This window comes from Mchenga conophoros, linkage group LG14 (genome assembly GCF_057382185.1).
Source record: "Mchenga conophoros isolate Kocher_MC1m ecotype Shallow Benthic linkage group LG14, M_conophoros_male_GT1.1, whole genome shotgun sequence".
In the NCBI taxonomy this organism is placed as follows: Eukaryota; Metazoa; Chordata; class Actinopteri; order Cichliformes; family Cichlidae; genus Mchenga; species Mchenga conophoros.
Window position 1 is genome coordinate 9,875,010 of NC_140539.1, and position 16,431 is coordinate 9,891,440.

A 16,431-nucleotide genomic window follows, 5' to 3' on the forward strand; every position below is an offset into this window, starting at 1 on the left:
CTCATTATCTGATAGAATATTGCTGTTGTGTGAGGTGTGTGACTCGTGGATGAATGTTTTGGGGATTTACTTGACTGATGCATTTTCTTTTGGTACCACTTTGAACCTGCCAATTAGTTTTGTTTTTTCATCATTCTAAGAGAGTATGCTCAGACAAGTCCTAAAACTAGGCCTTCATATTTTTCGATTTTTAACAGTGCACTGAGATTTTTTGTTTGGCAATTTTCTCTTTTTCCAGCAGGCCTGCAACATCGGAATCGAAAGCGCTACACAACATGTTGAACAATCGCAAGTGAGCTTTTCCAAAATTAAAATGGGCTCAGGAGAAAGCCACTTATTTGGGACAATCAGAAAACAAGTCCCTGTCAAAAAGGATTCAGCGAGGTAATCCAGTCTAAATTTTCTTTTCTCTTTTTTTGAAATGGCGTCATTGCTGGCAGTAGAAACTTATTGCGTCACGAGAGGTTCTACTGTCAGCAAATAAAAAATGGGGACTGACTGGACTGACAAAAGCTTAACTTACTTGACACCAGTATGCAAGAATGCACCTCCACCTACACAGTGACAAAAGGGTGGATGTATGTATGTTTCTTTTTACAGGAGCAGAAAGGTCACACCAACAGGTTGCATGGGCTTTTGGGCCGTGCTGACTTAACCTTTTAATTGCCACTTTCCGTGTCTTTGTGAATTTACCAGCAGTGTGTTATTCATGACCTTGTATTGTTTACAGTGCAGAGGTCACTGTGAGAAAGTGTGCATACAGATGCGCTGCACTAACATCTACATCACTTTTTCCACAGCAGAGGGTTAATCGTGGGTTTTTCAAGAAAGTAAGTCTTCATCACTGGCTGGTAGTAACAATTAGTTAGCTCCAGCTAACAGCAGAGTCCCATGTAAATAATGAACCAGGTGCTCCCCATTTTGATAAATAAAAACCAAAATTTATCTCTGCCCTGCCCGTCGGCCTATCGTAGGAAGGAAAAATATATGTCAATGCTTTTGCATTCTTTCGGAAATGTAGCTGGGTAATTATGTCATTGGCATCGGTGAGCCATTGTCAATATGTGACATATTGAAATCGCATTTGAATTTGCGCTTGTTTTTTGCTTTCACTTTGCAATCGAGCGAACTGTGTATAGAGAGCGACAGCACTGACTGGTGAGTGATGATAATTTGTGCACCAATTCCTCTGACATCGTCTTATCAATCGTTAGCTTACTATGCAAACATGACAAGTGAAATCTCCCGCAGCAAGCTTAAACATGTGAGAGGTTGATCGCGCAGAGAATCGCTGAGCTTATGTGAGTGCCTCTGTAAAAGCAGCAGGACATATATTTTAGTTCTGCTGAGCCAAATAAAACAGGTCAGGGTGAAGAAGTGACAGCCAAAGAAAAGCTTACCACAAAACGGAAAAGTTATGACAAATCAGACTATAAGGCAAAAAGAAAGTGCAGCTTTATGGTTTCATGGACAAAATAATTTCTGTGGCTGCAATATGACGAGCTAAATAACCAGTTTCCCCTTCATGCAGCTCTCCATATCACCTGTAGATGTCCTCAGCCTTTCTTTCTTGACCTGTCACCCGACTCTCACATGCATCTGTTCTACTGATCTTCCCACCCACTCACACACACCTATTGATACCTGCATTTGTCTTCAACAGATAATCTTCTACAGCACAGAAGAAAATGTGAGCTCTAAAGTTTCTTTTCAGAGCTGAATGAAAAAGGAAGTGTCTGAGAGGTATAATTCACGTTTATTGGTGTTTCAGTTGTGAGCAAACAAATATCAGTGTGAAAGTAAAGACAAAGGTTTGCTTAAATAAAGTCTGACCTCTGTATTATGAACCAGCATAATTCAAATGTGCAACAGCAGATCAAATGAAAGATGCAGTTTACTTACTCACACAAAGAAAATACACATCTTCCACATCCACACTCTTACAGTATAAACCTGTAGAAAGTCCCTTGTATTCTTTTGAATATTAATTTCTTTATAAAAATTCATTTTACATAAGGAAAGGGTTGCAGTGCAAGTAAAAGAAACCGAAACAGGTTGGCAAACAGAAACCAAGAGCAAAACAGAAACATAATGCATAATGCATTGTATTTCTTTATAGAGAACAAATGATTGAAATGTATGCTATAGTAGTGCAATGCCTTGGTATGATTTCAGCCCAGAACATGTATAACAAGTCATATTTCCTGCTTGTATCTTCACATCAACTATGAAATAAAAGCAAAGATGCCACTCCTTATACCATCAAAAGTCTAGTCTACCTGGCAGTAAGTGGAAGCCTAATGTACTTCCCCTCGGGAACATGAGAATCACAAACCAGTTGCAATACTGAATTCAAACCCTGCAACCTCAGTACATCATTTCTTTTTTTCTATTCAGATACTCTAAATGTTGTTAAAACAAAACACCCGACACCAAATCAATTCACTGTGTTGCCCATCATTCACTTCAAGCTAAGATATTGGTTAAAACCACCCTTCAGTGGTCTGAGGTTTATTGATACTGGGTCATGGGGTGATTGTTCCAGGGAGGCAGCTGGGACAGCTTCTCCTCAGTGGCTGTTTCTATTGGCCAGCCCCAGGCCTTAAAGAAGCCAGTCAGGTCCATCCCCACAGTCTGGGAGAAAGTCTCAGCATACAGGTTCATCTTTCCTTTGTTGTCCTTGGGGAAGTCCTTTATGTGGTGATACGCAGCAAACACCTTCTTAAAGGCATCCCAGCCAAACCTTTCCTGGAGCTGCAGATGAGGAGACAAAAATCATAATGCTGGTAATCGTGTTACAGTGGGGCAAAAAAGTATTTAGTCAGCCACCGATTGTGCAAGTTCCCCCACTTAAAATGATGACAGAGGTCAGTAATTTGCACCAGAGGTACACTTCAACTGTGAGAGACAGAATGTGAAAAAAAAATCCATGAATTCACATGGTAGGATTTGTAAAGAATTTATTCGTAAATCAGGGTGGAAAATAAGTATTTGGTCACCTCAAACAAGGAAAATCTCTGGCTCTCACAGACCTGTAACATCTTCTGTAAGAAGCTTTTCTGTCCCCCACTCGTTACCTGTATGAATGGCACCTGTTTGAACTCATCATCTGTATAAAAGACACCTGTCCACAGCCTCAAACAGTCAGACTCCAAACTCCGCCATGGCCAAGACCAAAGAGCTTTCGAAGGACACCAGGAAAAGTATTGTAGACCTGCACCAGACTGGGAAGAGTGAATCTACAATAGGCAAGCAGCTTGGTGTGAAAAAATCAACTGTGGGAGCAATCATCGGAAAATGGAAGACATACAAGACCACTGATAATCTCCCTCCATCTGGGGCTCCACGCAAGATCTCATCCCGTGGGGTCAAAATGATCATGAGAACAGTGAGCAAAGATCCCAGAACCACACGGGGGGACCTGGTGAATGACCTGCAGAGAGCTGGGACCAAAGTAACAAAGGTCACCATCAGTAACACACTACAACAGCAGGGAATCAAATCCCGCAGTGCCAGACGTGTTCCGCTGCTGAAGCCAGTGCATGTCCAGGCCCGTCTGAAGTTTGCCAGAGAGCACATGGATGATACAGCAGAGGATTGGGACAATGTCATGTGGTCAGATGAAACCAAAGTAGAACTTTTTGGTATAAACTCAACTCGTCGTGTTTGGAGGAAGAAGAATACTGAGTTGCATCCCAAGAACACCATACCTACTGTGAAGCATGGGGGTGGAAACATCATGCTATGGGGCTGTTTTTCTGCCAAGGGGACAGGACGACTGATCCGTGTTAAGGACAGAATGAATGGGGCCATGTATCGTGAGATTTTGAGCCAAAACCTCCTTCCATCAGTGAGAACTTTGAAGATGAAACGAGGCTGGGTCTTCCAACATGACAATGATCCAAAACACACCGCCCGGGCAACAAAGGAGTGGCTCCATAAGAAGCATTTGAAAGTCCTGGAGTGGCCTAGCCAGTCTCCAGACCTCGACCCCATAGAAAATCTGTGGCGGGAGTTGAAAGTCCGTGTTGCTCGGCAGCAGCCCCAAAACATCACTGCTCTCGAGAAGATCTGCATGGAGGAATGGGCCAAAATACCAGCTACTGTGTGTGCAAACCTGGTAAAGACCTATAGTAAACGTTTGACCTCTGTTATTGCCAACAAAGGTTATGTTACAAAGTATTGAGTTGTATTTTTGTTATTGACCAAATACTTATTTTCCACCCTGATTTACGAATAAATTCTTTACAAATCCTACCATGTGGATTCATGGATTTTTTTTTTTCACATTCTGTCTCTCACAGTTGAAGTGTACCTCTGGTGCAAATTACTGACCTCTGTCATCATTTTAAGTGGGGGAACTTGCACAATCGGTGGCTGACTAAATACTTTTTTGCCCCACTGTATGTGCACTCCAGTGTGGACAAAGGACTGACTGTTAAGATACTGTTTATAATTATGTCTCCACACTTTCTTAAAAGTGACTTAATGGAAAACATTTCTTGAACTCTCCTTGTTTCACACTCTGCTTTCAGTTTTATATGCAATCATTTTTTTTCCTATGGAAGCAGGTCACTCCAGTGTGGACAAAGGACAGTTTCTCTACAGAGCAGAATTCTCTCACCTGCATATATGTTTCCAGAGCCACCCACATGCTCCAGCTCTCAGGTGTCCTGTCTCCCGCGACATAGTCATTTATTCGACTTTGTCGGTTTGCTGAAGTCATGGCTCCTTCAGTCTGCATTAAACAACATGGGATGAGATGATTGTAAAATATTGTACTCTAAAACATAGTTAAGTGGTTTGTCATCATATAACATCAAAGAAGTTATCATAAAAAGCGTAACAATATAAGATGTTTCTGGCCATTTGTCTTTGTCATTTACTCCACCTTCTCCCTGTCGACGCCCAGCACCTCTTCATTCACATACACTGACCACAGGTTGCATGTACACTCTGTGGTGTTTGGTGGGAACTCCCAGCAAGCTCTCTGTTGATTGTGTCCCAGTTCATGGATGGGGCCCCACATTGGATTGCCTTTTTTGACGCCGACCAGTTCATGAGCTGTCATTTTGTGTGCCATGATTGGATAACCTGCATGCATCCAGCCTGAACAGAAAAAGAGCAATAAACAGTGGTATAGTGATAATTCTTTCAGATTTTACAGCATTGATAGACAAAAAAAAAAAAAAAAAAAAGAGAGAGAGAGAGAGAATGCCATTGTATCTATCTGAGCAAAGAACCAAACAAAATCATCATTACTCTATAGTTGATCACTGAAAGGGTGACTGTAGCTCAGGTGGCAGAGCAGGTCAGCTACTAACCAGAAGGTTGGTGGTTTGATCCCAGGCTGCTCCTGTCTGCATGCCAAATATCCTTGGGCGAGATACTAACCCCATGTTGCTCTCCGATGCATTCATCAGAGTGTGAATGGTAGCTACTTAGCACTTAAGAGTTCAGAAAAAAGTGCTTGTGTGAATGGGTGTGATTGGGTGAATGAATTAGTTGTATAAAGCGCTTTGAGTGGTCAGAAAGAGTAGAAAAGCGCTATATAAGAACCAGTCCATTTACCAAGTGTGAATAGTGGCAGAATGCCCGAACTCCCCAGCAACCTTCACCACAGCTCATCTGAGCTTTCAAGTGGGTTGTTGGAGCAGAGCATCTACAGGCTGGACAGCAGCTGCCTCCTATTCACACCTACATGGGTGACATGAAATTGAAGCCCAGAAAATCTTGGAGCTCATCTTTTGCAGGCTATCCATGTAATATCCACTCCAGTGCTGGCAGAGCAATCAGTCAAACATTCAGGGCAGTGATAGAATGGGAGGTTTAAAGACTCAGACCATATTGACTAACTGAGGAAGAAACGCCTTGTTGTCATAGATAGAACCTGCTACTCTCGCAAATTCAAAAAATACGGTGTTGGCAGTTCGTATTACTCTCCCATTTGTTGTGGCTTTCAACACTCTGTGAGGTTCCGATCACAAACATATAGACATAGCAGCCGATGCAGAACAAGGTGTACCTAGGTATTTCATGTAGAGGTGGGTTGCAGAGGACAACAATCGGGTCCCCGAGAAGAAAATGTGGATTCAAGCCATCACTATCAGAAGCTGATGAGTGAAGCAGTAATTGGCTTTGGAAGGAAAGGAAGTACACCAAATGGGCTGCAAGATGTCTGACATGAGGGGTTGAAGCAGAGGGAGCAGACTTGGGATGGCAGGTATTCAACTTGAGCTTTCAGGAGAGTCCACACTGATTTCTTGGTTGGTTACTGTTTTCTTCTTCTGAGTCTGGCTTCCTGTTCCCAGTGACTCCATCCCAAGCAAATAAGAATGAATTACTCAATTAAAACAATTAATTCCTTCAAAGGAGTGTTAGCTGTGTTAGGAGCTAACACTCCTGAGTGTTAGGAGTGCCAGCTGGTCCAAAGACTGGTCCACATGTAACCAGTCAGTCACCCAGCGTTTTTTTGGTCAGGCCTTATGTTCTTGGGAGTCTCTAAGAACAAGCAAATAAGTGCAATGTGTGTACTGTACAACATGAGGCACAATGCACTTACCGTGAGAAATCTGCACATCTGCCACAAAGCGCTCCTTGCGGGGAAATTTGTGTGGTTTGGCAGCCAGATCTGCAATGGCCCTCATCATTTCATCCCACAGAGCAGCCAGCTCATCTGGGCGCTCCAGATCCCGAACAACATCTGCTGGTATGGTGAGAATAATGTTTTCAAACTCCAACTCTGCCCAGGGTGAAGGAGCCGTGCGCAGCATTAACCACTGAGCTGCAGTTGTCACACCTGAAAAGAGCAAAGAGAGGAGTGGATCTACTAAAATGCTTCAGGCTATAACATATACAGGGAGTGCAGAATTATTAGGCAAATGAGTATTTTGTCCACATCATCCTCTTCATGCATGTTGTCTTACTCCAAGCTGTATAGGCTCGAAAGCCTACTACCAATTAAGCATATTAGGTGATGTGCATCTCTGTAATGAGAAGGGGTGTGGTCTAATGACATCAACACCCTATATCAGGTGTGCATAATTATTAGGCAACGTCCTTTCCTTTGGCAAAATGGGTCAAAAGAAGGACTTGACAGGCTCAGAAAAGTCAAAAATAGTGAGATATCTTGCAGAGGGATGCAGCAGTCTCAAAATTGCAAAGCTTCTGAAGCGTGATCATCGAACAATCAAGCGTTTCATTCAAAATAGTCAACAGGGTCGCAAGAAGCGTGTGGAAAAACCAAGGCGCAAAATAACTGTCCATGAACTGAGAAAAGTCAAGCGTGCAGCTGCCAAGATGCCACTTGCCACCAGTTTGGCCATATTTCAGAGCTGCAACATCACTGGAGTGCCCAAAAGCACAAGGTGTGCAATACTCAGAGACATGGCCAAGGTAAGAAAGGCTGAAAGACGACCACCACTGAACAAGACACACAAGCTGAAACGTCAAGACTGGGCCAAGAAATATCTCAAGACTGATTTTTCTAAGGTTTTATGGACTGTTGAAATGAGAGTGAGTCTTGATGGGCCAGATGGATGGGCCCGTGGCTGGATTGGTAAAGGGCAGAGAGCTCCAGTCCGACTCAGACGCCAGCAAGGTGGAGGTGGAGTACTGGTTTGGGCTGGTATCATCAAAGATGAGCTTGTGGGGCCTTTTCGGGTTGAGGATGGAGTCAAGCTCAACTCCCAGTCCTACTGCCAGTTTCTGGAAGACACCTTCTTCAAGCAGTGGTACAGGAAGAAGTCTGCATCCTTCAAGAAAAACACGATTTTCATGCAGGACAATGCTCCATCACACGCGTCCAAGTACTCCACAGCGTGGCTGGCAAGAAAGGGTATAAAAGAAGAAAAACTAATGACATGGCCACCTTGTTCACCTGATCTGAACCCCATTGAGAACCTGTGGTCCATCATCAAATGTGAGATTTACAAGGAGGGAAAACAGTACACCTCTCTGAACAGTGTCTGGGAGGCTGTGGTTGCTGCTGCACGCAATGTTGATGGTGAACAGATCAAAACACTGACAGAATCCATGGATGGCAGGCTTTTGAGTGTCCTTGCAAAGAAAGGTGGCTATATTGGTCGCTGATTTGTTTCTGTTTTGTTTTTGAATGTCAGAAATGTATATTTGTGAATGTGGAGATGTTATATTGGTTTCACTGGTAAAAATAAATAATTGAAATGGGTATATATTTGTTTTTTGTTAATTGCCTAATAATTGTGCACAGTAATAGTCACCTGCACACACAGATATCCCCCTAAAATAGCTAAAACTAAAAACAAACTAAAAACTACTTCCACAAACATTCAGCTTTGATATTAATGAGTTTTTTGGGTTCATTGAGAACATGGTTGTTGTTCAATAATAAAATTATTCCTCAAAAATACAACTTGCCTAATAATTCTGCACTCCCTGTATAAAAAAGGACTAGGGGATAGCTAGCTTTAACTTAAAGTTAGCTAATGTCCCATACTAGATAAATTACAAACTTGTGTCACATCAAGATCTACAGAGACAAATAACGACTTTATAATGATGAGGTTTCATAGATAACAATGGTCCACAGGAAATTAATGCTCATGATATAAATCAGTCTTTTCATTTTATACAGTACATTATACATTATGACGTACACAATTATTGTTCAGTTAGTAGCTTTGATTAACAGTTAAGAAACCCTGTTTCACTGTTACTTGGAGACACACTTGGATAAACACATATTACAGTTCTATCCACCACAGACTCACCAGACTTGTAATATGGAGCAGGTACAGCCATCTGCACTATGACCTCCAACCCCTTCACTTGTGTTTTGGGTGGGGCCACCAGGTAAATGAGTCCTCCCCACAGGTTCCAAACCTGTATCATCTGTGCAGTGACAGGAAATCGCTCATGGACAGATGGTGGTCTCTTCAGCTCGTCATTATGATGCAGTGAGTCAGTTTGACATCCTATCTGAATCTGCAGAAGAAAAGGAAAATGCATTATTAGCATGTGTTAGTTAACTGAATAGGTGCCAGAAACTGCAGTCTCTCTCTTTTTTAAGCCTTAGATTTTGGACCATTGCCGCATTGCCTGATAGGAATCTCCCTGCCAAATCTGATCTTTCTACCAATTTTTTTTTTACATTTTTAAAGTAATTATAACTGCAGTTATGTTTTTGTATCTGCGTGACCTTGTTAAATTGGGTAACTTGACTCTGTCTCATCCCAATATGGTCATTTGCAATTAAAAAAAAAACCCAACATGATTGTAGCCAGAGTACTGAAGTTGAGGCTTTAAGCTTTAAAACCAGTGGGTGATGTCACCCACCCATTAGATATAGGTGGATTGATATTGAAGGCTGAGGCATGCCATATCATTATACTGCTGGGGGCAGTCTAGTGGGCTTGACTGGAATCTCAGCTTATACTTATGATGGTCTATAATCTTCAAAGTATCACATCAGGCTAGAAAATGCATATTTAAAATAAATAATGAGAATAAAATATTGTGGACCCCAACCTTTAGGAGGCATCCCGATTAGATGCCTCCTGAGGACAGAGACTTACATGGGGTCAGCATTATCACTGAAATTAAAATCAATTGACTTCATATGCTGTACCTTCCAATCCTTGTTGACGATCTGAGGTGGTATAGCGATGTAGGTCTTCATACCAGGAGAGAGGTAGAGACCTGTGCTGATCCACTCTTCCCCATCTGAAACACAATTATGTTTAAAAAATAAAACAACACAGTCAGGGACATTTGCAGGTATAAAATCAGTATTTTAAAAACTGTATTTCACAGTTTTCAGTGTCTACAGTGAGGTTCACAGATTAAAACTGTGTAACATTAAGTAACAAACATTGCTGCATCATGGTTAACATTGCTATGTGATTCAAATGTGTTAGCAAAACAATAACCACTGTACACATATTGTAAATTGTAAACTTATAACCAGTTCACATAACACAGCAGAGAGATCTGACCTGCTGTATTGACATCAACTTTGATCCGGTGGTTATAGACAACAGGCATCATTGGGTTGTCCTTGATGAGGTAGGGCAGGAGGGCATCGGGATCTGGGCAAACCTTATATACCTGGGTACCCACAGCGAGGAGGAGGTGGTCTTTGGGACTCTTTACAGGGCAGCTGTCACTCACCTTGAAAATGAATAGTGAATGTTATAAAAATTATCTTTCGCACATTATCACAGCATCTGCAGCCAAAAAAAAAAAACTACCAAAACCAAACATTCATAGATTGGGCAGCTGTCAGTCATTGATCACTTATAGCTGTGAGAAGTCAACAGCACTGTTTCATTCTTTTGGAATTTTTTTTTAAGATGATCATATTATGTTGTCTACTCACTTCTGGCAGGCCTGATGTTATTAATATATCCGTGAGTGTGGCCAAAACTTGTCTGTAGTGGGAGGAGTCATGGGCTTTCATCTGCAAGTAGACGTTGCAGTCGTTGCCCAGCTTTTTCAGATATCTCTCCTCATGCTGGCTAAGTTCTTCACCTGTAGTCACATGGGCAGCGAAGCGGTTTAGAAGGTGGCGGAAGTGGTAGCTGTCTTTAATAGCCTGGCTGGGTACAGGGGCTTTGTATGATCCTCCTCCGATTGTTGCTCCCAACAGGCTCAATCCCATTTGGTTCAGGATCTTGTTCCCTGGAAGATATTAAAGCAAATCTGACTTAAAATACTCTCGTTTACTGTTGGAAGTGTAATGACTTGGTTTTTTCATTAAACTGCAGAAGGTTGTTTTTTTTGCCCAAGATGTGCCACCTTATCATCACTGTAGGCTATTAGAGCTCTGTATGTATATAATAAAAGAGCTTTGTGATGTTTTTATGAGCAATCATGGCTTGTAGTGTAAAATGATTTAAATGATACAGGCAAACTATAAAAACACTACCAGAAATTTTGAGTTTGAAAACAAGCCCAAAAATATTTTTTCACATTTAGTGACTCATGTATACCACATACAGTTAGGTCCATAATTTGTTGGACAAGAGAAGACTCCAACTGTCAGTTTCAAGAGGAAAAATGCATGGTCCATTCTGGCCGTGAATAAGCTTTTTAGCCTTGCAGGACTTCTGGAAACAATGCTGGGTCAATAATAATAATAATTAGTAGTAGTAGTAGTATCAGTAGTAGTAGTAGTAGTAGTATCATTTCCTCAGGGCAGTCACCCGTAAACTGTGCGAGTGACTCCAGCAGATTCCAAGACCAACATCCGAGATCTCTATCAAGAAGTGTACAGTCCAGGAAGCACCAAAGATACTGTGCAGAATACTTAATCTCTTAGTAGAGAGATTAGAGGAACCGAGCTTGAAAGATAAAGTATGTCAGCAGAGTGAGTGGTATTTTGAACTGACACCACTGTAATGTTACTTTGGTGACTTATTGGCCCACATACACCTACATGATTACCAGCCAGCAATAAATGTCCTAAAAGGAAGGAAATCTCAGTCTTGTATCCTGACCAGCACTCAGGGGTAAGTATTGACAACCCTCGAGTGCAAAACAGAGCTCTTATTCCTCAATTCCTCATTTTCATGTCTGATTTCCTGGGAAACAGCACAGCGATATGTGTGTGTAGCTTTCTATCATCCAGAGCTTTAAAAAAATAAAGGCAACTGGATTTTATTTAAGTTTGTGGAGATGTTTTAGCTCTTATCATGATGCATTTTCAGTTCTAAAAACTACAGTTGGAGAGTCCCAGGTACTTAACCTCTAGTGGGGGTTTTCTGCTTTGGAGGTGGAAGTAAAGGTTGCTGACCCACTGTTGATTATGTGAGTCATTAAATGAGCCAAGGTGTGAAAAAAGGCATGGGTCCTTACCATCACTAGTCGTTAAGGGTGAAACCACTGTAAAGCCTTGCCTAACTACATCATGTAACCATTTTAGGTCAGATAGGACAAGATGTGAGTAGTGTGAGTTCACTTGGTACATAGGTTGGTCTATGTAAGGGATTTGGGGAAACTAGGGGACTATAGGAACGACCTCCACTTTAACCTGAGACGCAGACAGACTGAATCTCACACTGGTTCCCAGGAGTTTGTGCCTTCGTTCTACACTCAAGGACATGGACCTGAAAAGATCTTATGGGAAGCACAGAAACAGCTCCTGAGTAAAAGGATAGGATGGGTCCATTTCACCATAGATGCACTCCGAAACAAGATCAGCCAGACCCTGAAGGAATTTAGAACATTCTTACCATCCTCCATTGTAGAAGAAGTTTCAAAGTTGATGGACAAAGGTCAGTTGGTACAACACATCAAAGGCCAAAGACAAATCAGGATTAAGCTTTCAGCAACCTTCTCTAGTGCAGGAAAACTCACCACCAGGTGGTGATCAGTTGACAGCTCGACTCCTCTTTTCACCCGAGTGTCCAGAACATATGGCCACAGGTCTGGTGATATAATTATAAAATCGATCATTGACATTCCCCGACCCAAAAGCACAGGGAACAAACCTTCTTTTCCACCAGGAGAAACACCAACGTACAGGCAGCAAGCCAAGGGGATACAGATACCCACCCCAGCCCACTGCGTCTCACCAAGGGCAACTCCAGACTGAGACAGAGTCCAGCCCTTCTCCAGGGGTCTGCTTCCAGAGCCCAAGCCATGCTTTGAGGTGAGCCCGACTATATCTAGCCAGTACATCTCAACCTCACGCACTAACTCAGGCTCCTTCCCCACCAGAGAGGTAACATTCCATGCCCCAATCACTAGTTTAGGTAGTGGGGGATCAGTCCACCAGGGCATCCACTCCTGGCCACTGCCCAACACACATTGCACCCGACCCCTACAGCATCTCCTGCTGGTTGTGAGTCTACAGGACAATGGGCCGATGTCCCTTTTCTGGGCTCTGTCTGGCAAGGCTACATGGACTAAGGCCTAGCTGCCAGATGCTTGCCTTCAGGCACCCTTCCCGGGCCTTGCTCCAGGGCGGGGCTCTGGAATTCTCTGCACTGGAAGCTGGGAAGTCATTGCTGAGGAGATCACATTTATTGGAACTGCTTTGGACTGCATTATTTTACACTGTAACCAAATTCCCTGTCTGCGAGTCCTGCGTTAGGTCCTGCTTTTCTGACATACTTGGCAGACTCAGCCTAGAGGCAATACACTCTCCTTACTCGAAAGAATGCTAATTAAAGCCAAGAAGTTATAAGTCATATTATCTGGGCCAGGAGCAACCAGATCCTTAACTTTATATATCTTTATAACTTTATATATCACTCTTGTCGTGCATTTTCATACCTGAGAATTCCGTTAGCACATTTTTCCCAGCATTTGAATGAGCCCACCACCAGGCATGTCCTCCAATCAGCAGGCCTCCTCCCTCTGCCACAAAGTTTTGGATTTCCTCCAAATGCTCAGTGATATATGCTGTACACACAAACACACTGAGGTCTTTCCTGAAGTTTGTCTTCTCACACTTCAGCCCTGAATCACTGAGAACTTTGAGTGCAGGATCCATCATTACACCAACAACCCCTCTGCGGCCTTCATCCAACCAGTGAATGGCATTTTTCCAAATTGGAGCCATGCTCTAAAACAAAGGAAGAAAAGCAGCAACAATACAGTCATGTGTTTAATAATCTTTGCAAGTTTACAATTCCACTATTCATTTACTCTCACACTGGTGGAGGCAAGCTACAGTTGTAGCAGACAGAAGCGAGGCTGCCATATCGCACCATCGGCCCCTCTGGCCATCACCAGTAGGCAGTAGGTGAAGTGTCTTGCCCAAGGACACAACGACCGAGACTGTCCGAGCCGGGGCTCGAACCGGCAGCCTTCCGGTTACAAGACAGACTGCCAACTCTTTGAGCCACGATCGCTCCAGATTATCTGATATATAAAAGGTTTGGGAGATTAGCAGAAATATTTAACTCTTTGAGAACTACTTCCTGTTAACTCCTAACCCTATCAGGATATGTGAATTTTAGGGCATTTGAAATGTTTTACTTAAAGGTAACTATTTACATTTTTTAAATGTAAATTTATTTTTTACTTCCAAACACTAGGGTAATCCGTAGGGAACTGCTAATGTAGACAAATGTAATGTACACCGAAATAAATGTTGAAAGGAAGCATATTTACTGTCTAAGCTGAAACATGCTATCTATAAAATAGTGCATTCGTGTACAATAGGAGCAAATTCCTGTTATATGTTCATGAAAAAAGCTTTAATTTAAATTCTAGTTCAAGGTGTCAACTTTACCTCAAGTCCCAGAAATCCTTCATGTGAAATCAAAATGACTCGTCCCTGTCCATAATAGGCTCCTGCGAGGAATGCCCGTCCATCATGTGTAGTACCGATGGGAAAAGCTAGCGGTCCATGGACTAGAACCTCAGAAGCAGTTGACCCCTGCGGGAGCTCGAACTCTGAAATTCCCTGGAGTAAGAACTCTAAGTCATCCTCAAAATCCTTACCTATGCTGCATTTGAAAGAGGGAAGAATAAAAGGGGAAAGACATTTTAAGAAGGAAAGACAGTCTATGGAATGTATTTTGTTTGCATTTAAATTTTTTACACTCTAGAAATGGGTAAATGGATATAGAATAAAATATATTTAACAACTAACAGAAAAAAAAATCTGTTTGCTTCAGTGACAGATAAGCTGTTTACTTTTGATAAAATTGTAATCTTTGTTTATGTGCAGTAAAGCAGAACCAATAGAATCACTCACACCACAGACATCCAGGAGGACGGGATCTGAGGGTAGACAGGCAAGTTCTCCGCCTCACCACAGTTCTTAGAAAAGTAGATTCCTGCCACTCCCGACACTTTATTCCCATCAAACTGATGCAGTGCGTTCTCTTTGGGGTGATCTGCAGCCCAACTCCACGCTTGTCCAGCTATCAGCACCCCTCCTCCAGCTTTCAGAAACGTCACCAGCTCCATTGAGTCTGAGCCCACACTGTAGGCATCGGTCACATAAACACCAACTCCCAGGTTGTCACTGAAAGCTCCCACAACTTCTACTTGGAAGCTGGATTTTTGAAGGTTATTAGCAACTGCACTGACATTTCTGTGCACCCTTACAGAGAGGTTATCAGATCCATCACCTCTCAGCCAGGTCAGAGCATTTTCTACCAGAGCAGGAAAGGCTGTCAAGTAGCCCTCATGACCCAGGACCACAATCCTTCCACTGCCGTACAGAGAGGCAGCCATCAGCACCTGACCTCGGCTGTTCATTGCTAAAGGAAAAGCATGGTCTCCGATCAGCAACAGGTCAGTGGGAACATAGGATCCCTGTAGGTCCAGCTCCTTCAGGCCTCTCATCAGGGAGGCGTAGGCCTCTTCATGTTGGTTTTGGAAGGACTGGTTGGACATGGCCTGTAGGATTTGTAATTTGAAGACAAAGAAGAAGGTGCCGAAGAAGGCAGAGAGCAAGATATCAGGAGAAGTTATCTTAGCCCCTGAGGTTCAACTCTTCTTATGTAGAAGTTGTCCTGTAGTTGTCCTTGTTCTGTCAAATGAGAGCAGGAATAGGAGGAGTGCCTACTTCAGGTGCCCTAATAATAAGGGGAGGGTTTACTGTGATGACAAACCCATGGACAAACAAATGGCCAGAGCTAAATTAAACATCAGATTCATAGAAAAATATCAGCAGTGGATAAGCTTTCTCAGAATAGGAATGATGTTTCACTGTGGCTGAATACACACCCTAAAAGAGGATTAAGCAAAACCTGCTCATCATGTCGCTTGAAGTTAACTAGTGTGAATGATACGAACACAACAGAAAAAAACTCACACAATACACTCACCATGTTGCAATTCTGACCACAAACATGCGTGTTTGTGACACCATGTATATCCTGGTGTCACTGAGGAAGCCCTCACTTCCTCAGTGAGGGCTTGCTCCAGCTGGGAGAATTGACATGATGTTTTCAAATGCCAACGCTGAAGGCAGTGCAGCAACCACCACATTTCAGAAATGAAAGCTGCATTTGTGTATTGTAAACTGAGTCTAAGTCTGATACTAAGGTAACTTTTTGAATCTTAAATTGTACATATTTAAGATTCAGTTTGTGTCAAACTGCAACAAACACTCCACACTCTGACTGGCACAGTCAAAGTAAGAAACTATATATTCTACTATTCAACCACTATTTCCTGACTCGGAGCAACATGTAAATCTAAGCATGAGGCAGATCTACTGTACACAGGTAAATTCTGTTTGCCAGGACAAAAAATAACCTGCACTGAGAAGTGAATGGTCCTAAATGTTCCATCACGCTGGACAAACAAGCCAAATTCCCTCCATCTCTTTAAGAAGGCAACACAGAAACATGCATAGATGATGTCATGGTTGTCATGGATTTGTCCCTTTCAAGGTTACTCCCTTCCACCACACCCTGTCCTTCCTTCCCTGCCTCACAGTAACCTAACACCTTAGGGAAATGAGGATCAGGGTAAGCTTGTCTG

The 16,431-nt window shown here is 42.6% G+C and overlaps 1 protein-coding gene across 1 annotated transcript; it reads right to left on the reverse strand.

Annotated features, from left to right (window-relative positions):
- Positions 1 to 1,746: 1,746 nt before the first annotated feature.
- LOC146559255 (TRPM8 channel-associated factor homolog) lies at positions 1,747 to 15,813 on the reverse strand. The gene is made up of 12 exons (XM_085245105.1): positions 15,771 to 15,813; positions 14,690 to 15,518; positions 14,222 to 14,438; positions 13,258 to 13,549; positions 10,358 to 10,659; positions 9,975 to 10,149; positions 9,608 to 9,702; positions 8,751 to 8,964; positions 6,563 to 6,799; positions 4,892 to 5,109; positions 4,625 to 4,738; positions 1,747 to 2,754 (listed from the first exon to the last, which is right to left on the reverse strand). Exons 2-12 carry the CDS (start codon positions 15,334 to 15,336, stop codon positions 2,512 to 2,514), a joined length of 2,754 nt encoding a protein of 917 aa, XP_085101231.1. The 5' UTR covers positions 15,337 to 15,518; positions 15,771 to 15,813; the 3' UTR covers positions 1,747 to 2,511.
- Positions 15,814 to 16,431: the final 618 nt, after the last annotated feature.

Bases quoted from the DNA above. Each gene is read 5' to 3' on its own strand.
- LOC146559255 (XM_085245105.1), bottom strand. From the start codon at position 15,336: ATGTCCAACCAGTCCTTCCAAAACCAACATGAAGAGGCCTACGCCTCC. The intron at 13,550-14,221 runs GTAAAGTTGACA...CCTTTGTTTTAG, and splicing joins AAGGATTTCTGGGACTTGAG to AGCATGGCTCCAATTTGGAA. The intron at 9,703-9,974 runs GTCAGATCTCTC...ATTGTGTTTCAG, and splicing joins AGTTGATGTCAATACAGCAG to ATGGGGAAGAGTGGATCAGC.